This window comes from Ascaphus truei, chromosome 21 (genome assembly GCF_040206685.1).
Source record: "Ascaphus truei isolate aAscTru1 chromosome 21, aAscTru1.hap1, whole genome shotgun sequence".
Classification (NCBI taxonomy): Eukaryota; Metazoa; Chordata; class Amphibia; order Anura; family Ascaphidae; genus Ascaphus; species Ascaphus truei.
The window spans coordinates 3,744,191-3,767,408 of record NC_134503.1 but is presented as its reverse complement, the minus strand read 5'-3'; the positions used below and the strand labels follow the sequence as shown (position 1 = coordinate 3,767,408).

At 64.8% G+C, this 23,218-nt stretch overlaps 1 protein-coding gene across 1 annotated transcript in view; it reads right to left on the bottom strand.

Moving 5' to 3' along the window:
• The window catches only part of COL27A1 (collagen type XXVII alpha 1 chain), a 263,084-nt gene that overhangs the window by 29,149 nt on the left and 210,717 nt on the right, over positions 1–23,218 (bottom strand). The window contains 5 exon segments of the mRNA XM_075578501.1: positions 14,820–14,927; positions 15,005–15,112; positions 16,379–16,432; positions 17,431–17,484; positions 17,848–17,901. Coding sequence (XP_075434616.1) covers positions 14,820–14,927; positions 15,005–15,112; positions 16,379–16,432; positions 17,431–17,484; positions 17,848–17,901 — 378 coding nt within the window.

The window sequence follows — 23,218 nt, the reverse complement described above, 5'->3', positions numbered from 1 at the left end:
TCTGTTTAATAACCTTATTGCTAAGGCACTGAAGGGGTGAGGCTGTTACACACTGTGGGATTGTGGGATTGTGGCTATATTATATACACTGTGGGATTGTGGCATTGTGGCTATATACACTGTGTGATTGTGGCTATATACACTGTGGGATTGTGGCTATATACACTGTGGGATTGTGGCTATATACACTGTGTGATTGTGGCTATATACACTGTGGGATTGTGGCTATATACACTGTGGGATTGTGGCTATATACACTGTGGGATTGTGGCTATATACACTGTGGGATTGTGGCTATATACACTGTAGGATTGTGGCTATATACACTGTGGGATTGTGGCTATATACACTGTGGGATTGTGGCTATATACACTGTGGGATTGTGGCTATATACACTGTGGGATTGTGGCTATATACACTGTGTGATTGTGGCTATATACACTGTGGGATTGTGGCTATATACACTGTGGGATTGTGGCTATATACACTGTGGGATTGTGGCTATATACACTGTGGGATTGTGGCTATATACACTCGCTGTAATAATGTATCCGGGAGTCTCTGGGAGAAGCTGAAATGATGCATTCTGCCCGCGGCGGTTTTTGAACACATGGCTATTACATGACTTCCTATTGTTCACACATCTGACACTAGAGGGCAGCACATAACAAGCAACAGCCACATTCCAGCTCATCCCATTCAGATTCTTTTGGCATCTCGCAGTCCCGCAGGATTCAGCCGGTGAGTAACCGGCGTTCCCATTACATGTGATCTGCGCAGACTGGGGCAGAGAGCAGCGAGAATCCCGCAGGATTCAGCCGGTGAGTAACCGGCGTTCCCCTTACATGTGATCTGCGCAGACTGGGGCAAAGAGCAGCGAGGATCCCGCAGGATTCAGCCGGTGAGTAACCGGCGTTCCCAGTACATGTGATCTGCGCAGACTGGGGCAGAGAGCAGCGAGGATCCCGCAGGATTCAGCCGGTGAGTAACCGGCGTTCCCAGTACATGTGATCTGCGCAGACTGGGGCAGAGAGCAGCGAGGATCCCGCAGGATTCAGCCGGTGAGTAACCGGCGTTCCCAGTACATGTGATCTGCGCAGACTGGGGCAGAGAGCAGCGAGGATCCCGCAGGATTCAGCCGGTGAGTAACCGGCGTTCCCAGTACATGTGATCTGCGCAGACTGGGGCAGAGAGCAGCGAGGATCCCGCAGGATTCAGCCGGTGAGTAACCGGCGTTCCCAGTACATGTGATCTGCGCAGACTGGGGCAGAGAGCAGCGAGGATCCCGCAGGATTCAGCCGGTGAGTAACCGGCGTTCCCATTACTTGCGATCTGCGCAGACTGGGGCAGGGAGCAGCGAGGAACCCGGAGTCGTCGCTAACTGCTGCCTCAGGCTTTCTAACACGAGGGCGAGCTTACCCAGAGCCGGACAGGGCGAGCTTACCCAGAGCCGGACAGGGCGAGCTTTACCTGGAGCCGGACAGGGCGAGCTTACCCAGAGCCAGACAGGGCGAGCTTACCCAGAGCCGGACAGGGCGAGCTTTACCCGGAGCCGGACAGGGCGAGCTTTACCTGGAGCCGGACAGGGCGAGCTTACCCAGAGCCAGACAGGGCGAGCTTACCCAGAGCCGGACAGGGCGAGCTTTACCCGGAGCCGGACAGGGCGAGCTTTACCCGGAGCCGGACAGGGCGAGCTTTACCCGGAGCCAGACAGGGCGAGCTTACCCAGAGCCGGACAGGGCGAGCTTACCCAGAGCCGGACAGGGCGAGCTTTACCCAGAGCCGGACAGGGCGAACTTACCCGGAGCCGGACAGGGCGAACTTACCCGGAGCCGGACAGGGCGAGCTTTACCCGGAGCCGGACAGGGCGAGCTTTACCCGGAGCCAGACAGGGCGAGCTTACCCAGAGCCGGACAGGGCGAGCTTACCCAGAGCCGGACAGGGCGAACTTACCCGGAGCCGGACAGGGCGAACTTACCCGGAGCCGGACAGGGCGAGCTTACCCGGAGCCGGACAGGGCGAGCTTTACCCGGAGCCGGACAGGGCGAGCTTTACCCGGAGCCAGACAGGGCGAGCTTACCCAGAGCCGGACAGGGCGAGCTTACCCAGAGCCGGACAGGGCGAGCTTACCCAGAGCCAGAAAGGGCGAGCTTACCCGGAGCCGGACAGGGCGAACTTACCCGGAGCCGGACAGGGCGAACTTACCCGGAGCCGGACAGGGCGAACTTACCCGGAGCCGGACAGGGCGAGCTTTACCCGGAGCCGGACAGGGCGAGCTTTACCCGGAGCCAGACAGGGCGAGCTTACCCAGAGCCGGACAGGGCGAGCTTACCCAGAGCCGGACAGGGCGAGCTTTACCCAGAGCCGGACAGGGCGAACTTACCCGGAGCCGGACAGGGCGAACTTACCCGGAGCCGGACAGGGCGAGCTTACCCGGAGCCGGACAGGGCGAGCTTACCCAGAGCCAGACAGGGCGAGCTTACCCGGAGCCGGACAGGGCGAGCTTACCCTGAGCCGGACAGGACGAGCTTACCCTGAGCCAGACAGGGCGAGCTTTACCCAGAGCCGGACAGGGCGAGCTTTACACAGAGCCGGACAGGGCGAGCTTACCCAGAGCCGGACAGGGCGAGCTTACCCGGAGCCGGACAGGGCGAGCTTACCCGGAGCCGGACAGGGCGAGCTTACCCAGAGCCGGACAGGGCGAGCTTAACAAGAGCCGGACAGGGCGAGCTTACCCTGAGCCGGACAGGGCGAGCTTACCCTGAGCCGGACAGGGCGAGCTTTACACAGAGCCAGACAGGGCGAGCTTACCCAGAGCCGGACAGGGCGAGCTTACCCTGAGCCGGACAGGGCGAGCTTACCCTGAGCCGGACAGGGCGAGCTTACCCTGAGCCGGACAGGGCGAGCTTACCCGGAGCCGGACAGGGCGAGCTTACCCGGAGCCGGACAGGGCGAGCTTTACCCGGAGCCAGACAGGGCGAATTTACCCTGAGCCGGACAGGGCGAGCTTACCCAGAGCCGGACAGGGCGAGCTTACCCGGAGCCGGACAGGGCGAGCTTACCCTGAGCCGGACAGGGCGAGCTTTACCCGGAGCCGGACAGGGCGAGCTTTACCCAGAGCCGGACAGGGCGAGCTTTACCCAGAGCCGGACAGGGCGAGCTTACCCGGAGCCGGACAGGGCGAGCTTACCCTGAGCCGGACAGGGCGAGCTTTACACAGAGCCAGACAGGGCGAGCTTTACCCAGAGCCGGACAGGGCGAGCTTTACCCAGAGCCGGACAGGGCGAGCTTTACCCAGAGCCGGCAGGGCGAGCTTACCCAGAGCCGGACAGGGCGAGCTTACCCAGAGCCGGCAGGGCGAGTTTACCCAGAGCCGGACAGGGCGAGCTTTACCCAGAGCCGGACAGGGCGAGCTTACCCAGAGCCAGACAGGGCGAGCTTTACCCAGAGCCGGACAGGGCGAGCTTACCCGGAGCCGGACAGGGCGAACTTACCCGGAGCCGGACAGGGCGAGATTTACCCAGAGCCGGACAGGGCGAGCTTACCCGGAGCCGGACAGGGCGAGCTTACCCAGAGCCGGACAGGGCGAGCTTACCCAGAGCCGGACAGGGCGCGCTTACCCAGAGCCGGACAGGGCGAGCTTACCCTGAGCCGGACAGGGCGAACTTTACCCAGAGCCGGCAGGGCGAGCTTACCCAGAGCCGGACAGGGCGAGCTTACCCAGAGCCGGCAGGGCGAGCTTACCCGGAGCCGGACAGGGCGCGCTTACCCAGAGCCGGACAGGGCGAGCTTTACCCAGAGCCGGACAGGGCGAGCTTACCCGGAGCCGGACAGGGCGAGCTTACCCTGAGCCGGACAGGGCGAGCTTACCCAGAGCCGGACAGGGCGAGCTTACCCAGAGCCGGACAGGGCGAGCTTACCCGGAGCCGGACAGGGCGAGCTTACCCGGAGCCGGACAGGGCGAGATTTACCCAGAGCCGGACAGGGCGAGCTTACCCGGAGCCGGACAGGGCGAGCTTACCCAGAGCCGGACAGGGCGAGCTTACCCAGAGCCGGACAGGGCGAGCTTACCCGGAGCCGGACAGGGCGAGCTTACCCTGAGCCGGACAGGGCGAACTTTACCCAGAGCCGGCAGGGCGAGCTTACCCAGAGCCGGACAGGGCGAGCTTACCCAGAGCCGGCAGGGCGAGCTTACCCGGAGCCGGACAGGGCGAGCTTTACCCAGAGTCGGACAGGGCGAGCAGAGCAAGACGAGCCGAGCATGACGGGGCAAACTTTATCCTGAGCAGCGCAGAGACGGGGCGAGCAGGGACGGGGCAAACTCTGATAGTGGGAACTTATTTAGAGCAGTGCCAGTCAACCATGAGGCTTTACCCTGAGTCCTGTAGTTCCCTGACCGCCGGGCAGCCCTGGCACCCCGCTGTTCCCCCTCTTCCCTGGCACCCCGCTGCCTCAGGCTTTCTAACACGAGGGCGAGCTTTACCCAGAGCCGGACAGGGCGAGCTTACCCAGAGCCGGACAGGGCGAGCTTTACCTGGAGCCGGACAGGGCGAGCTTACCCAGAGCCAGACAGGGCGAGCTTACCCAGAGCCGGACAGGGCGAGCTTTACCCGGAGCCGGACAGGGCGAGCTTTACCCGGAGCCGGACAGGGCGAGCTTTACCCGGAGCCAGACAGGGCGAGCTTACCCAGAGCCGGACAGGGCGAGCTTACCCAGAGCCGGACAGGGCGAGCTTTACCCAGAGCCGGACAGGGCGAACTTACCCGGAGCCGGACAGGGCGAACTTACCCGGAGCCGGACAGGGCGAGCTTACCCGGAGCCGGACAGGGCGAGCTTTACCCGGAGCCGGACAGGGCGAGCTTTACCCGGAGCCAGACAGGGCGAGCTTACCCAGAGCCGGACAGGGCGAGCTTACCCAGAGCCGGACAGGGCGAACTTACCCGGAGCCGGACAGGGCGAACTTACCCGGAGCCGGACAGGGCGAGCTTACCCGGAGCCGGACAGGGCGAGCTTTACCCGGAGCCGGACAGGGCGAGCTTTACCCGGAGCCAGACAGGGCGAGCTTACCCAGAGCCGGACAGGGCGAGCTTACCCAGAGCCGGACAGGGCGAGCTTACCCAGAGCCAGAAAGGGCGAGCTTACCCGGAGCCGGACAGGGCGAACTTACCCGGAGCCGGACAGGGCGAACTTACCCGGAGCCGGACAGGGCGAACTTACCCGGAGCCGGACAGGGCGAGCTTTACCCGGAGCCGGACAGGGCGAGCTTTACCCGGAGCCAGACAGGGCGAGCTTACCCAGAGCCGGACAGGGCGAGCTTACCCAGAGCCGGACAGGGCGAGCTTTACCCAGAGCCGGACAGGGCGAACTTACCCGGAGCCGGACAGGGCGAACTTACCCGGAGCCGGACAGGGCGAGCTTACCCGGAGCCGGACAGGGCGAGCTTACCCAGAGCCAGACAGGGCGAGCTTACCCGGAGCCGGACAGGGCGAGCTTACCCTGAGCCGGACAGGACGAGCTTACCCTGAGCCAGACAGGGCGAGCTTTACCCAGAGCCGGACAGGGCGAGCTTTACACAGAGCCGGACAGGGCGAGCTTACCCAGAGCCGGACAGGGCGAGCTTACCCGGAGCCGGACAGGGCGAGCTTACCCGGAGCCGGACAGGGCGAGCTTACCCAGAGCCGGACAGGGCGAGCTTAACAAGAGCCGGACAGGGCGAGCTTACCCTGAGCCGGACAGGGCGAGCTTACCCTGAGCCGGACAGGGCGAGCTTTACACAGAGCCAGACAGGGCGAGCTTACCCAGAGCCGGACAGGGCGAGCTTACCCGGAGCCGGACAGGGCGAGCTTACCCGGAGCCGGACAGGGCGAGCTTACCCGGAGCCGGACAGGGCGAGCTTTACCCGGAGCCGGACAGGGCGAGCTTTACCCGGAGCCAGACAGGGCGAGCTTACCCAGAGCCGGACAGGGCGAGCTTACCCAGAGCCGGACAGGGCGAACTTACCCGGAGCCGGACAGGGCGAACTTACCCGGAGCCGGACAGGGCGAGCTTACCCGGAGCCGGACAGGGCGAGCTTTACCCGGAGCCGGACAGGGCGAGCTTTACCCGGAGCCAGACAGGGCGAGCTTACCCAGAGCCGGACAGGGCGAGCTTACCCAGAGCCGGACAGGGCGAGCTTACCCAGAGCCAGAAAGGGCGAGCTTACCCGGAGCCGGACAGGGCGAACTTACCCGGAGCCGGACAGGGCGAACTTACCCGGAGCCGGACAGGGCGAACTTACCCGGAGCCGGACAGGGCGAGCTTTACCCGGAGCCGGACAGGGCGAGCTTTACCCGGAGCCAGACAGGGCGAGCTTACCCAGAGCCGGACAGGGCGAGCTTTACACAGAGCCGGACAGGGCGAGCTTACCCAGAGCCGGACAGGGCGAGCTTACCCGGAGCCGGACAGGGCGAGCTTACCCGGAGCCGGACAGGGCGAGCTTACCCAGAGCCGGACAGGGCGAGCTTAACAAGAGCCGGACAGGGCGAGCTTACCCTGAGCCGGACAGGGCGAGCTTACCCTGAGCCGGACAGGGCGAGCTTTACACAGAGCCAGACAGGGCGAGCTTACCCAGAGCCGGACAGGGCGAGCTTACCCTGAGCCGGACAGGGCGAGCTTACCCTGAGCCGGACAGGGCGAGCTTACCCTGAGCCGGACAGGGCGAGCTTACCCGGAGCCGGACAGGGCGAGCTTACCCGGAGCCGGACAGGGCGAGCTTTACCCGGAGCCAGACAGGGCGAGCTTACCCTGAGCCGGACAGGGCGAGCTTACCCTGAGCCGGACAGGGCGAGCTTACCCGGAGCCGGACAGGGCGAGCTTACCCTGAGCCGGACAGGGCGAGCTTTACACAGAGCCAGACAGGGCGAGCTTTACACAGAGCCAGACAGGGCGAGCTTTACCCGGAGCCGGACAGGGCGAGCTTTACCCAGAGCCGGACAGGGCGAGCTTTACCCAGAGCCGGACAGGGCGAGCTTACCCGGAGCCGGACAGGGCGAGCTTACCCTGAGCCGGACAGGGCGAGCTTTACACAGAGCCAGACAGGGCGAGCTTTACCCAGAGCCGGACAGGGCGAGCTTTACCCAGAGCCGGACAGGGCGAGCTTTACCCAGAGCCGGCAGGGCGAGCTTACCCAGAGCCGGACAGGGCGAGCTTACCCAGAGCCGGCAGGGCGAGTTTACCCAGAGCCGGACAGGGCGAGCTTTACCCAGAGCCGGACAGGGCGAGCTTACCCAGAGCCAGACAGGGCGAGCTTTACCCAGAGCCGGACAGGGCGAGCTTACCCGGAGCCGGACAGGGCGAACTTACCCGGAGCCGGACAGGGCGAGATTTACCCAGAGCCGGACAGGGCGAGCTTACCCGGAGCCGGACAGGGCGAGCTTACCCAGAGCCGGACAGGGCGAGCTTACCCAGAGCCGGACAGGGCGCGCTTACCCAGAGCCGGACAGGGCGAGCTTACCCTGAGCCGGACAGGGCGAACTTTACCCAGAGCCGGCAGGGCGAGCTTACCCAGAGCCGGACAGGGCGAGCTTACCCAGAGCCGGCAGGGCGAGCTTACCCGGAGCCGGACAGGGCGCGCTTACCCAGAGCCGGACAGGGCGAGCTTTACCCAGAGCCGGACAGGGCGAGCTTACCCGGAGCCGGACAGGGCGAGCTTACCCTGAGCCGGACAGGGCGAGCTTACCCAGAGCCGGACAGGGCGAGCTTACCCAGAGCCGGACAGGGCGAGCTTACCCGGAGCCGGACAGGGCGAGCTTACCCGGAGCCGGACAGGGCGAGATTTACCCAGAGCCGGACAGGGCGAGCTTACCCGGAGCCGGACAGGGCGAGCTTACCCAGAGCCGGACAGGGCGAGCTTACCCAGAGCCGGACAGGGCGAGCTTACCCAGAGCCGGACAGGGCGAGCTTACCCGGAGCCGGACAGGGCGAGCTTACCCTGAGCCGGACAGGGCGAACTTTACCCAGAGCCGGCAGGGCGAGCTTACCCAGAGCCGGACAGGGCGAGCTTACCCAGAGCCGGCAGGGCGAGCTTACCCGGAGCCGGACAGGGCGAGCTTTACCCAGAGTCGGACAGGGCGAGCTTACCCAGAGCCAGACAGGGCGAGCTTTACCCAGAGCCGGACAGGGCGAGCTTACCCAGAGCCGGACAGGGCGAGCTTACCCAGAGCCGGACAGGGCGAGCTTACCCAGAGCCGGACAGGGCGAGCTTACCCGGAGCCGGACAGGGCGAACTTACCCGGAGCCGGACAGGGCGAGATTTACCCAGAGCCGGACAGGGCGAGCTTACCCGGAGCCGGACAGGGCGAGCTTACCCAGAGCCGGACAGGGCGAGCTTACCCAGAGCCGGACAGGGCGCGCTTACCCAGAGCCGGACAGGGCGAGCTTACCCTGAGCCGGACAGGGCGAACTTTACCCAGAGCCGGCAGGGCGAGCTTACCCAGAGCCGGACAGGGCGAGCTTACCCAGAGCCGGCAGGGCGAGCTTACCCGGAGCCGGACAGGGCGCGCTTACCCAGAGCCGGACAGGGCGAGCTTTACCCAGAGCCGGACAGGGCGAGCTTACCCGGAGCCGGACAGGGCGAGCTTACCCTGAGCCGGACAGGGCGAGCTTACCCAGAGCCGGACAGGGCGAGCTTACCCAGAGCCGGACAGGGCGAGCTTACCCGGAGCCGGACAGGGCGAGCTTACCCGGAGCCGGACAGGGCGAGATTTACCCAGAGCCGGACAGGGCGAGCTTACCCGGAGCCGGACAGGGCGAGCTTACCCAGAGCCGGACAGGGCGAGCTTACACAGAGCCAGACAGGGCGAGCTTTACACAGAGCCAGACAGGGCGAGCTTTACCCGGAGCCGGACAGGGCGAGCTTTACCCAGAGCCGGACAGGGCGAGCTTTACCCAGAGCCGGACAGGGCGAGCTTACCCGGAGCCGGACAGGGCGAGCTTACCCTGAGCCGGACAGGGCGAGCTTTACACAGAGCCAGACAGGGCGAGCTTTACCCAGAGCCGGACAGGGCGAGCTTTACCCAGAGCCGGACAGGGCGAGCTTTACCCAGAGCCGGCAGGGCGAGCTTACCCAGAGCCGGACAGGGCGAGCTTACCCAGAGCCGGCAGGGCGAGTTTACCCAGAGCCGGACAGGGCGAGCTTTACCCAGAGCCGGACAGGGCGAGCTTACCCAGAGCCAGACAGGGCGAGCTTTACCCGGAGCCGGACAGGGCGAACTTACCCGGAGCCGGACAGGGCGAGATTTACCCAGAGCCGGACAGGGCGAGCTTACCCGGAGCCGGACAGGGCGAGCTTACCCAGAGCCGGACAGGGCGAGCTTACCCAGAGCCGGACAGGGCGCGCTTACCCAGAGCCGGACAGGGCGAGCTTACCCTGAGCCGGACAGGGCGAACTTTACCCAGAGCCGGCAGGGCGAGCTTACCCAGAGCCGGACAGGGCGAGCTTACCCAGAGCCGGCAGGGCGAGCTTACCCGGAGCCGGACAGGGCGCGCTTACCCAGAGCCGGACAGGGCGAGCTTTACCCAGAGCCGGACAGGGCGAGCTTACCCGGAGCCGGACAGGGCGAGCTTACCCTGAGCCGGACAGGGCGAGCTTACCCAGAGCCGGACAGGGCGAGCTTACCCAGAGCCGGACAGGGCGAGCTTACCCGGAGCCGGACAGGGCGAGCTTACCCGGAGCCGGACAGGGCGAGATTTACCCAGAGCCGGACAGGGCGAGCTTACCCGGAGCCGGACAGGGCGAGCTTACCCAGAGCCGGACAGGGCGAGCTTACCCAGAGCCGGACAGGGCGAGCTTACCCGGAGCCGGACAGGGTGAGCTTACCCTGAGCCGGACAGGGCGAACTTTACCCAGAGCCGGCAGGGCGAGCTTACCCAGAGCCGGACAGGGCGAGCTTACCCAGAGCCGGCAGGGCGAGCTTACCCGGAGCCGGACAGGGCGAGCTTTACCCAGAGTCGGACAGGGCGAGCAGAGCAAGACGAGCCGAGCATGACGGGGCAAACTTTATCCTGAGCAGCGCAGAGACGGGGCGAGCAGGGACAGGGCGATCAGGGACAGGGCAAACTCTGATAGTGGGAACTTATTTAGAGCAGTGCCAGTCAACCATGAGGCTTTACCCTGAGTCCTGTAGTTCCCTGACCGCCGGGCAGCCCTGGCACCCCGCTGTTCCCCCTCTTCCCTGGCACCCCGCTGCCTCAGGCTTTCTAACACGAGGGCGAGCTTTACCCAGAGCCGGACAGGGCGAGCTTACCCAGAGCCAGACAGGGCGAGCTTACCCAGAGCCGGACAGGGCGAGCTTACCCTGAGCCGGACAGGGCGAGCTTACCCAGAGCCGGACAGGGCGAGCTTACCCGGAGCCGGACAGGGCGAGCTTACCCTGAGCCGGACAGGGCGAGCTTTACACAGAGCCAGACAGGGCGAGCTTTACCCGGAGCCGGACAGGGCGAGCTTTACCCAGAGCCGGACAGGGCGAGCTTTACCCAGAGCCGGACAGGGCGAGCTTACCCGGAGCCGGACAGGGCGAGCTTACCCTGAGCCGGACAGGGCGAGCTTTACACAGAGCCAGACAGGGCGAGCTTTACCCAGAGCCGGACAGGGCGAGCTTTACCCAGAGCCGGACAGGGCGAGCTTTACCCAGAGCCGGCAGGGCGAGCTTACCCAGAGCCGGACAGGGCGAGCTTACCCAGAGCCGGCAGGGCGAGTTTACCCAGAGCCGGACAGGGCGAGCTTTACCCAGAGCCGGACAGGGCGAGCTTACCCAGAGCCAGACAGGGCGAGCTTTACCCAGAGCCGGACAGGGCGAGCTTACCCGGAGCCGGACAGGGCGAGCTTACCCAGAGCCGGACAGGGCGAGCTTACCCAGAGCCGGACAGGGCGAGCTTACCCGGAGCCGGACAGGGCGAGCTTACCCGGAGCCGGACAGGGCGAGATTTACCCAGAGCCGGACAGGGCGAGCTTACCCGGAGCCGGACAGGGCGAGCTTACCCAGAGCCGGACAGGGCGAGCTTACCCTGAGCCGGACAGGGCGAACTTTACCCAGAGCCGGCAGGGCGAGCTTACCCAGAGCCGGACAGGGCGAGCTTACCCAGAGCAGGCAGGGCGAGCTTACCCAGAGTCGGACAGGGCGAGCAGAGCAAGACGAGCCGAGCATGACGGGGCAAACTTTATCCTGAGCAGCGCAGAGACGGGGCGAGCAGGGACAGGGCGATCAGGGACAGGGCGAACAGAGACGGGGCGAGCAGGGACGGGGCAAACTCTGATAGTGGGAACTTATTTAGAGCAGTGCCAGTCAACCATGAGGCTTTACCCTGAGTCCTGTAGTTCCCTGACCGCCGGGCAGCCCTGGCACCCCGCTGTTCCCCCTCTTCCCTGGCACCCCGCTGCCTCAGGCTTTCTAACACGAGGGCGAGCTTTACCCAGAGCCGGACAGGGCGAGCTTACCCAGAGCCAGACAGGGCGAGCTTACCCAGAGCCGGACAGGGCGAGCTTTACCCGGAGCCGGACAGGGCGAGCTTTACCCGGAGCCGGACAGGGCGAGCTTACCCAGAGCCGGACAGGGCGAGCTTACCCGGAGCCGGACAGGGCGAGCTTACCCAGAGCCGGACAGGGCGAGCTTACCCAGAGCCGGACAGGGCGAGCTTACCCAGAGCCAGACAGGGCGAGCTTTACCCAGAGCCGGACAGGGCGAGCTTTACCCGGAGCCGGACAGGGCGAGCTTTACCCAGAGCCGGACAGGGCGAGCTTTACCCGGAGCCGGACAGGGCGAGCTTACCCAGAGCCGGACAGGGCGAGCTTACCCGGAGCCGGACAGGGCGAGCTTTACCCGGAGCCGGACAGGGCGAGCTTTACCCGGAGCCAGACAGGGCGAGCTTACCCAGAGCCGGACAGGGCGAGCTTACCCAGAGCCGGACAGGGCGAGCTTACCCAGAGCCGGACAGGGCGAGCTTTACACAGAGCCGGACAGGGCGAACTTACCCGGAGCCGGACAGGGCGAACTTACCCGGAGCCGGACAGGGCGAGCTTACCCGGAGCCGGACAGGGCGAGCTTTACCCGGAGCCGGACAGGGCGAGCTTACCCAGAGCCGGACAGGGCGAGCTTACCCGGAGCCGGACAGGGCGAACTTACCCGGAGCCGGACAGGGCGAGCTTACCCGGAGCCGGACAGGGCGAGCTTTACCCGGAGCCGGACAGGGCGAGCTTTACCCGGAGCCAGACAGGGCGAGCTTACCCAGAGCCGGACAGGGCGAGCTTACCCAGAGCCGGACAGGGCGAGCTTACCCAGAGCCGGACAGGGCGAGCTTTACCCAGAGCTGGACAGGGCGAGCTTACCCGGAGCCGGACAGGGCGAGCTTTACACAGCCGGACAGGGCGAGCTTACCCAGAGCCGGACAGGGCGAGCTTTACCCGGAGCCGGACAGGGCGAGCTTTACCCGGATCCGGACAGGGCGAGCTTACCCAGAGCCGGACAGGGCGAGCTTACCCGGAGCCGGACAGGGCGAGCTTACCCAGAGCCGGACAGGGCGAGCTTACCCAGAGCCGGACAGGGCGAGCTTACCCAGAGCCAGACAGGGCGAGCTTTACCCAGAGCCGGACAGGGCGAGCTTTACCCGGAGCCGGACAGGGCGAGCTTTACCCAGAGCCGGACAGGGCGAGCTTTACCCGGAGCCGGACAGGGCGAGCTTACCCAGAGCCGGACAGGGCGAGCTTACCCGGAGCCGGACAGGGCGAGCTTTACCCGGAGCCGGACAGGGCGAGCTTTACCCGGAGCCAGACAGGGCGAGCTTACCCAGAGCCGGACAGGGCGAGCTTACCCAGAGCCGGACAGGGCGAGCTTACCCAGAGCCGGACAGGGCGAGCTTTACACAGAGCCGGACAGGGCGAACTTACCCGGAGCCGGACAGGGCGAACTTACCCGGAGCCGGACAGGGCGAGCTTACCCGGAGCCGGACAGGGCGAGCTTTACCCGGAGCCGGACAGGGCGAGCTTACCCAGAGCCGGACAGGGCGAGCTTACCCGGAGCCGGACAGGGCGAACTTACCCGGAGCCGGACAGGGCGAGCTTACCCGGAGCCGGACAGGGCGAGCTTTACCCGGAGCCGGACAGGGCGAGCTTTACCCGGAGCCAGACAGGGCGAGCTTACCCAGAGCCGGACAGGGCGAGCTTACCCAGAGCCGGACAGGGCGAGCTTACCCAGAGCCGGACAGGGCGAGCTTTACCCAGAGCTGGACAGGGCGAGCTTACCCGGAGCCGGACAGGGCGAGCTTTACACAGCCGGACAGGGCGAGCTTACCCAGAGCCGGACAGGGCGAGCTTACCCGGAGCCGGACAGGGCGAGCTTTACCCAGAGCCGGACAGGGCGAGCTTTACCCGGAGCCGGACAGGGCGAGCTTTACACAGCTGGACAGGGCGAGCTTACCCGGAGCCGGACAGGGCGAGCTTACCCGGAGCCGGACAGGGCGAGCTTTACCCAGAGCCGGACAGGGCGAGCTTTACCCGGAGCCGGACAGGGCGAGCTTACCCTGAGCCGGACAGGGCGAGCTTACCCTGAGCCGGACAGGACGAGCTTTACCCAGAGCCGGACAGGGCGAGCTTTACACAGAGCCGGACAGGGCGAGCTTACCCGGAGCCGGACAGGGCGAGCTTACCCAGAGCCGGACAGGGCGAGCTTACCCAGAGCCGGACAGGGCGAGCTTACCCGGAGCCGGACAGGGCGAGCTTAACCCGGAGCCGGACAGGGCGAGCTTACCCTGAGCCGGACAGGGCGAGCTTACCCAGAGCCGGACAGGGCGAGCTTTACCCAGAGCCGGACAGGGCGAGCTTACCCAGAGCCGGACAGGGCGAGCTTTACACAGAGCCAGACAGGGCGAGCTTACCCAGAGCCGGACAGGGCGAGCTTTACCCGGAGCCGGACAGGGCGAGCTTTACCCAGAGCCGGACAGAGCGAGCTTACCCTGAGCCGGACAGGGCGAGCTTTACCCGGAGCCGGACAGGGCGAGCTTTACCCAGAGCCGGACAGGGCGAGCTTACCCGGAGCCGGACAGGGCGAGCTTTACCCAGAGCCGGCAGGGCGAGCTTACCCAGAGCCGGACAGGGCGAGCTTTACCCAGAGCTGGACAGGGCGAGCTTACCCAGAGCCGGACAGGGCGAGCTTTACCCAGAGCTGGACAGGGCGAGCTTACCCAGAGCCGGACAGGGCGAGCTTACCCTGAGCCGGACAGGGCGAGCTTTACCCGGAGCCGGACAGGGCGAGCTTACCCTGAGCCGGACAGGGCGAGCTTTACCCAGAGCCGGCAGGGTGAGCTTACCCAGAGCCGGACAGGGCGAGCTTACCCAGAGCCGGACAGGGCGAGCTTACCCAGAGCCGGACAGGGCGAGCTTACCCAGAGCCGGACAGGGCGAGCTTACCCAGAGCCGGACAGGGCGAGCTTACCCAGAGCCGGCAGGGCGAGCTTACCCAGAGCCGGACAGGGCGAGCAGAGCAAGACGAGCCGAGCATGACGGGGCAAACTTTATCCTGAGCAGAGCAGGGACAGGGCGATCAGGGACAGGGCGAACAGAGACGGGGCGAGCAGGGACAGGGCGAGCAGGGACAGGGCGAGCAGGGACAGGGCGAGCAGAGACGGGGCGAGCAGAGACGGGGCGAGCAGGGACAGGGCGAGCAGAGACGGGGCGAGCAGAGACGGGGCGAGCAGGGACAGGGCGAGCAGAGACGGGGCGAGCAGGGACGGGGCAAACTCTGATAGTGGGAACTTATTTAGAGCAGTGCCAGTCAACCATGAGGCTTTACCCTGAGTCCTGTAGTTCCCTGACCGCCGGGCAGCCCTGGCACCCCGCTGTTCCCCCTCTTCCCTGGCATCCCGGCAGGACCAATCTCCGCGTCATCTCCTTGTTCTCCCTAAGAACACAAGTTAAGACGTGAGATCAATGTGCGCTGCCGGTAACAGCACGCCGACATCAGCTGAAACATCTTACCTGGAGCCCACCACCGCCATCCTTCCCTGGCACCCCATCGGGCCCTGGGGTGCCCTCCTGACCTTGCCGCCCCACCACTCCCCTGGGACCAGACATTCCTATAGCACCCTAAAAAGGCAAGAAGATAGCCATTAAATCATACACATAGCCTGAGAGAGAGGGGGAGTGTGTGTGTGTGAGAGAGAGGGGGAGTGTGTGTGTGTGTGTGTGTGTGTGTGTGTGTGTGCGTGAGAGAGGGGGAGTGTGTGAGAGAGAGGGGGAGTGTGTGAGAGAGAGGGGGAGTGTGTGTGTGTGTGTGTGTGTGTGTGTGTGTGTGAGAGGGGGAGTGTGTGTGTGTGTGTGTGTGTGTGTGTGAGAGGGGGAGTGTGTGTGTGTGTGTGTGTGTGTGTGTGTGTGTGTGTGTGTGTGTGAGAGGGGGAGTGTGTGTGTGTGTGTGAGTGTGAGAGAGGGGGAGTGTGTGAGAGAGGGGGAGTGTGTGAGAGAGAGGGGGAGTGTGTGTGTGTGTGTGTGTGTGAGGGGGAGTGTGTGTGTGTGTGTGTGTGTGTGTGTGTGTGTGTGTGTGTGTGTGTGTGTGTGTGTGTGTGTGTGAGGGGGAGTGTGTGTGTGTGTGTGTGTGTGTGTGTGTGTGTGTGTGTGTGTGTGAGGGGGAGTGTGTGTGTGTGTGTGTGTGTGAGTGTGAGAGAGGGGGAGTGTGTGAGAGAGGGGGAGTGTGTGAGAGAGGGGGAGTGTGTGAGAGAGAGGGGGAGTGTGTGAGAGAGAGGGGGAGTGTGTGAGAGAGAGGGGGAGTGTGTGAGAGAGAGGGGGAGTGTGTGAGAGAGAGGGGGAGTGTGTGAGAGAGAGGGGGAGTGTGTGAGAGAGAGGGGGAGTGTGTGAGAGAGAGGGGGAGTGTGTGAGAGAGAGGGGGAGTGTGTGTGTGTGTGAGAGAGGGGGAGTGTGTGTGTGTGTGAGAGAGGGGGAGTGTGTGTGTGTGTGAGAGAGGGGGAGTGTGTGTGTGTGTGAGAGAGGGGGAGTGTGTGTGTGTGTGAGAGAGGGGGAGTGTGTGTGTGTGTGAGAGAGGGGGAGTGTGTGTGTGTGTGTGTGTGTGTGTGTGTGTGTGTGTGTGTGTGTGTGTGTGTGTGTGTGTGTGTGTGTGTGTGTGTGTGTGTGTGTGTGTATGAGAGAGGGGGAGTGTGTGTGTGTGTGTGTGTGTGTGTGTGTGTGTGTGTGTGTGTGTGTATGAGAGCGGGGGAGTGTGTGTGTGTGTGTGTGTGTGTGTGTGTGTGTGTGTGTGTGTGTGTGTGTATGAGAGCGGGGGAGTGCGCGCGCGAGAGAGAGTGAGAGCGTGTGTGATCTCTCTTTGGTGATAGAAAAAAAACCCAAACCGTGGTCACTTACAGACTGCCCGCGTGGCCCCGGCTCCCCCGACTTTCCAGGCTTCCCCTTCACACCCTGAAAGAGATGAGACAGGCACCTGTAACCCTGCGCCCGTACGCGGCCCAGCTACCAAACATGGGCCCCTCCAACAGCTCGGCTACCCCCGGGCGCTGCACCCGCTGAGGCGAGGCGCCCCTCTCTCTCCGCCGCTAAAATAAACGTGCGCATTAAGCGTTGCACACAAAGCCAATAACCAGGATCTCATACAGGGAGTCCTGTGCCACGTGGAGTTCCACGTCCAAACCATTGCGTCCACACAGGCCGGCACTCACCGCCTTACCCATAATGCCCTGCTATACGCCCTGATCGCCATCCCTCTGGCACGCACGCTGGCTTCATGTCTCTGCACAAGTCCCACTGAAATACTCCCTTACTGGTCTCCATTTTCTCGCGCAAGGACACACTCAGGTGCGCCTTCTGTGACACACACTCGGCTCAGCACCCACACTGCTGGCACCCACCCTGTGCTGCACCCACACTGCTGGCACCCACCCTGTGCTGCACCCACACTGCTGGCACCCACCCTGTGCTGCACCCACACTGCTGGCACCCACACTGCTGGCACCCACCCTGTGCTGCACCCACCCTGTGCTGCACCCACACTGCTGGCACCCACACTGCTGGCACCCACCCTGTGCTGCACCCACACTGCTGGCACCCACCCTGTGCTGCACCCTCACTGCTGGCACCCACCCTGTGCTGCACCCACACTGCTGGCGCCCACCCTGTGCTGCACCCACACTGCTGGCACCCACCCTGTGCTGCACCCACACTGCTGGCACCCACCCTGTGCTGCACCCACACTGCTGGCACCCACCCTGTGCTGCACCTCCTCAGACAGACACACCCTTCCCTCTTATAGAGCGCACACAGGGAGACGTGCAGCGTTCCGAATGCTGCCAGCCTGCCCTTCCCAGCATGCAGCGGAGACTTGTTGTGAGTGGGTGGGAAGGCCGTGTCTCTTACTCAGACAGGCTGCTCTCCCCGATGCGGAGGAGATCGGCAGAACGTACCCCGGCACCTTTGGATCCCGGCAAGCCCTGAAAACCCGGCGCTCCAGAATCCCCCTGCAAGGTAAGACAGTCTGGGTCACGTCCCCGCTGACGATAGAGCCGGGTATACAACGGGGTGGGGGGGCGGGGGGGGAGGAAACTCCAGTCCTCAACGGCCACCAACAGGTCAGATGTTAAGGATATCCCTGCTTCAGCACAGGTGGCTCAATCAGTCCCAGCTTCAGCGCAATCAGTGGCTCACTCATCGACTGAGCCACGGATTAAGCCACCTGTGCTGAAGCAGGGGTATCCTGAAACCCTGTGTTATAGAAGGTCATAGTTAAGAGCCCTAACACTGTGGTGCGCACATCCCGTAACCGGAGCGCGTCTCCGAGCGGCCACTCTCCTGCCTGGCATGAGAAGCGCAGCGCCTCTTACCGGCAATCCCTGCTGCCCGGCCTTCCCGCGGGGCCCCTCAGGCCCCTCCTGGCCCTTAAAGGAAATAGAAGAGAGGGTTAATGTTTGGAGCCGGCTGAAGTACGGGAAGAGACCGGGGAGCCTCGCACAGCTCCGAGCACACTGACATCTATGCACAGCTACAGTGTGTATATCTCTGTATAGCACCATCCGTGTGCACAGCTACAGTGTGTATATCTCTGTATAGCACCATCCGTGTGCACAGCTACAGTGTGTATATCTCTGTATAGCACCATCCGTGTGCACAGCTACAGTGTGTATATCTCTGTATAGCACCATCCGTGTGCACAGCTACAGTGTGTATATCTCTGTATAGCACCATCCGTGTGCACAGCTACAGTGTGTATATCTCTGTATAGCACCATCCGTGTGCACAGCTACAGTGTGTATATCTCTGTATAGCACCCTCCGTGTGCACAGCTACAGTGTGTATATCTCTGTATAGCACCCTCCGTGTGCACAGCTACAGTGTGTATATCTCTGTATAGCACCCTCCGTGTGCACAGCTAGTGTGTATATCTCTGTATAGCACCCTCCGTGTGCACAGCTAGTGTGTATATCTCTGTATAGCACCCTCCGTGTGCACAGCTACAGTGTGTATATCTCTGTATAGCACCCTCGTGTGCACAGCTACAGTGTGTATATCTCTGTATAGCACCCTCCGTGTGCACAGCGCTGCGCAGGCAGCAATGCATGTCACACAGTCATATAACCCACACTGAGAATAAACACGAGTGAGAGTGGGGAGGGGGAAGAGAGAGAGTGGGGGGGGAAGAGTGAGGGGGAACAGTGGGGGGGAAGAGTGAGAGTGGGGGGAGGGTAGAGTGGGGGGGTAGAGTGAGAGGGGGGGGAAGAGTGAGAGTGGGGGGGGGGGAAGAGTGAGAGTGGGGGGGGGGGAAGAGTGAGAGTGGGGGGGGGGAAGAGTGACAGTGGGGGGGGGAAGAGTGACAGTGGGGGGGGGAAGAGTGACAGTGGGGGGGGGAAGAGTGACAGTGGGGGGGGGGGAAGAGTGAGAGTGGGGGGGGGAAGAGTGAGAGTGGGGGGGGGGAAGAGTGAGAGTGGGGGGGGGAAGAGTGAGAGTGGGGGGGGGAAGAGTGAGAGTGGGGGGGGAAGAGCGAGAGGGGGGGGAAGAGTGAGAGTGGGGGGAGAGTGAGAGTGGGGGGGGGGAGTGATAGTGGGGGGGGAAGAGTGAGAGTGGGGGGGGGGTGAGAGTGGGGGGGGGGGGAAAGAGTGAGAGTGGGGGGGGGTGAGAGTGGGGGGGGAAAGAGTGAGAGTGGGGGGGAGGGTAGAGTGGGGGGGTAGAGTGAGAGGGGGGGGGAAGAGTGAGAGTGGGGGGGGGGAAGAGTGAGAGTGGGGGGGGGGGAAGAGTGACAGTGGGGGGGGGAAGAGTGACAGTGGGGGGGGGGAAGAGTGAGAGTGGGGGGGGGGGGGAAGAGTGAGAGTGGGGGGGGGAAGAGTGAGAGTGGGGGGGGGGAAGAGTGAGAGTGGGGGGGGGAAGAGTGAGAGTGGGGGGGGAAGAGTGAGAGTGGGGGGGGGAAGAGCGAGAGGGGGGGGAAGAGTGAGAGTGGGGGGAGAGTGAGAGTGGGGGGGGGAGTGATAGTGGGGGGGGAAGAGTGAGAGTGGGGGGGGGTGAGAGTGGGGGGGGGGGGAAAGAGTGAGAGTGGGGGGGGTGAGAGTGGGGGGGGGAAAGAGTGAGAGTGGGGGGGGGGGGAAGAGTGAGAGGGGGAGAGTGAGAGTGAGAGTGGGGAAAAGAGTGAGGGGGAGGGGGAGAGTGAGAGGGGAAGAGTGAGGGTGGGAAGAGTGAGGGTGGGGGGTGGGGTGGGAAGAGTGAGGGTGGGGGGTGGGGTGGGAAAGAGTGAGGGTGGGGGGTGGGAAAGAGTGAGGGTGGGGGGTGGGAAAGAGTGAGGGTGGGGGGTGGGAAAGAGTGAGGGTGGGGGGTGGGAAAGAGTGAGGGTGGGGGGGGGAAAGAGTGAGGGTGGGGGGGGGGAAGAGTGAGGGTGGGGGGTGGGGAAAGAGTGAGGGTGGGGGTGGGGAAAGAGTGAGGGTGGGGGGGGGGGAAAGAGTGAGGGTGGGGGGGGGGAAGAGTGAGGGTGGGGGGGGGGAGAGTGAGGGTGGGGGGGGGAAAGAGTGAGGGTGGGGGGGGGGGGAAGAGTGAGGGTGGGGGGGGGGGAAGAGTGAGGGTGGGGGGGGGGAGAGTGAGGGTGGGGGGGGGGGAAGAGTGAGGGTGGGGGGGGGGAAGAGTGAGGGTGGGGGGAAAGAGTGAGGGGGGGGGGGGAAAGAGTGAGGGGGGGGGGGGGAAGAGTGAGGGTGGGGGGGGGGAAAGAGTGAGGGTGGGGGGGGGGAAAGAGTGAGGGTGGGGGGGGGGGGGGAAGAGTGAGGGTGGGGGGGGGAAGAGTGAGGGTGGGGGGGGGAAGTGTGAGAGTGGTGGGGAGAGAGTGGGGGGGAAGAGTGACAGTGGGGGGGGGAAGAGTGAGAGTGGGGGGGGAAGAGTGAGAGTGGGGGGGGGAAGAGTGAGAGTGGGGGGGGGGGAAGAGTGAGAGTGGGGGGGGGGGAAGAGTGAGAGTGGGGGGGGGGAAGAGTGACAGTGGGGGGGGGAAGAGTGACAGTGGGGGGGGGAAGAGTGACAGTGGGGGGGGGAAGAGTGACAGTGGGGGGGGGGGGAAGAGTGAGAGTGGGGGGGGGAAGAGTGAGAGTGGGGGGGGGGGAAGAGTGAGAGTGGGGGGGGGAAGAGTGAGAGTGGGGGGGGAAGAGTGAGAGTGGGGGGGGAAGAGCGAGAGGGGGGGGAAGAGTGAGAGTGGGGGGAGAGTGAGAGTGGGGGGGGGAGTGATAGTGGGGGGGGAAGAGTGAGAGTGGGGGGGGGGGTGAGAGTGGGGGGGGGGGGAAAGAGTGAGAGTGGGGGGGGGGTGAGAGAGTGGGGGGGGAAAGAGTGAGAGTGGGGGGAGGGTAGAGTGGGGGGGTAGAGTGAGAGGGGGGGGAAGAGTGAGAGTGGGGGGGGGGAAGAGTGAGAGTGGGGGGGGGGGGAAGAGTGACAGTGGGGGGGGGAAGAGTGACAGTGGGGGGGGGGAAGAGTGAGAGTGGGGGGGGGGGGGAAGAGTGAGAGTGGGGGGGGGAAGAGTGAGAGTGGGGGGGGGGAAGAGTGAGAGTGGGGGGGGGAAGAGTGAGAGTGGGGGGGGAAGAGTGAGAGTGGGGGGGGAAGAGCGAGAGGGGGGGGAAGAGTGAGAGTGGGGGGAGAGTGAGAGTGGGGGGGGGAGTGATAGTGGGGGGGGAAGAGTGAGAGTGGGGGGGGGGTGAGAGTGGGGGGGGGGGGAAAGAGTGAGAGTGGGGGGGGTGAGAGTGGGGGGGGAAAGAGTGAGAGTGGGGGGGGGGGAAGAGTGAGAGGGGGGAGAGTGAGAGTGGGGAAAAGAGTGAGGGGGAGGGGGAGAGTGAGAGGGGAAGAGTGAGGGTGGGAAGAGTGAGGGTGGGGGGTGGGGTGGGAAGAGTGAGGGTGGGGGGTGGGGTGGGAAAGAGTGAGGGTGGGGGGTGGGAAAGAGTGAGGGTGGGGGGTGGGAAAGAGTGAGGGTGGGGGGTGGGAAAGAGTGAGGGTGGGGGGTGGGAAAGAGTGAGGGTGGGGGGGGGAAAGAGTGAGGGTGGGGGGGGGGGAAGAGTGAGGGTGGGGGTGGGGAAAGAGTGAGGGTGGGGGTGGGGAAAGAGTGAGGGTGGGGGGGGGGAAAGAGTGAGGGTGGGGGGGGGGAAGAGTGAGGGTGGGGGGGGGGAGAGTGAGGGTGGGGGGGGGAAAGAGTGAGGGTGGGGGGGGGGGAAGAGTGAGGGTGGGGGGGGGGGGAAGAGTGAGGGTGGGGGGGGGAGAGTGAGGGTGGGGGGGGGGAAGAGTGAGGGTGGGGGGGGGAAGAGTGAGGGTGGGGGGAAAGAGTGAGGGGGGGGGGGGAAAGAGTGAGGGGGGGGGGGGGAAGAGTGAGGGTGGGGGGGGGGAAAGAGTGAGGGTGGGGGGGGGGGAAAGAGTGAGGGTGGGGGGGGGGGGGAAGAGTGAGGGTGGGGGGGGGGAAGAGTGAGGGTGGGGGGGGGAAGTGTGAGAGTGGTGGGGAGAGAGTGGGGGGGAAGAGTGACAGTGGGGGGGGGAAGAGTGAGAGTGGGGGGGGAAGAGTGAGAGTGGGGGGGGGAAGAGTGAGAGTGGGGGGGGGAAGAGTGAGAGTGGGGGGGGGGAAGAGTGAGAGTGGGGGGGGGGGAAGAGCGAGAGGGGGGGAAGAGCGAGAGGGGGGGAAGAGCGAGAGGGGGGGGGAAGAGCGAGAGGGGGGGGAAGAGTGAGAGTGGGGGGGGGGAGAGTGAGAGTGGGGGGGGGGAAGAGTGAGAGTGGGAAGAGTGAGAGTGGGGGGGGGAGAGAGTGAGAGTGGAGGGGGTGAGAGTGGGGGGGTGAGAGTGGGGGGGGAAAGAGTGAGAGTGGGGGGGGGGGAAGAGTGAGAGTGGGGGGGGGGGAGAGTGAGAGTGGAGAAAAGAGTGAGAGGGGGAGGGGAAAAGTGAGAGTGGGCAAAAGAGTGAGAGGGGGAGAGTGAGAGTGGGGAAAAGAGTGAGGGGGAGGGGGGAGAGTGAGAGGGGAAGAGTGAGGGTGGGGAGGGGAAGAGTGAGGGTGGGGAGGGGAAAGAGTGAGGGTGGGGGGGGGAAAGAGTGAGGGTGGGGGGGGGAAAGAGTGAGGGTGGGGGGGGGAAAGAGTGAGGGTGGGGGGGGGAAAGAGTGGGGGTGGGGGGGAAAGAGTGGGGGTGGGGGGGAAAGAGTGAGGGTGGGGGGGAAGAGTGAGGGTGGGGGGGGAAGAGTGAGGGTGGGGGGGGAAGAGTGAGGGTGGGGGGAAAGAGTGAGGGTGGGGGGGAAAGAGTGAGGGTGGGGGGGGGGAAGAGTGAGGGTGGGGGGGGGGGGGAGAGTGAGGGTGGGGGGGGGGGGGAGAGTGAGGGTGGGGGGGGGGGGAGAGTGAGGGTGGGGGGGGGGAAGAGTGAGGGTGGGGGGGGGGGGAAGAGTGAGGGGGGGGGGAAAGAGTGAGGGTGGGGGGGGGGGGGAAAGAGTGAGGGTGGGGGGGGGGAAAGAGTGAGGGTGGGGGGGGGGGAAGAGTGAGGGTGGGGGGGGGGAAGAGTGAGGGTGGGGGGGGGAAGAGTGAGGGTGGGGGGGGGGGAAGTGTGAGAGTGGTGGGGAGAGAGTGGGGGGGAAGAGTGACAGTGGGGGGGGGGGAAGAGTGAGAGTGGGGGGGGAAGAGTGAGAGTGGGGGGGGAAGAGTGAGAGTGGGGGGGGGGAAGAGTGAGAGTGGGGGGGGGGGAAGAGTGAGAGTGGGGGGGGGGAAGAGTGAGAGTGGGGG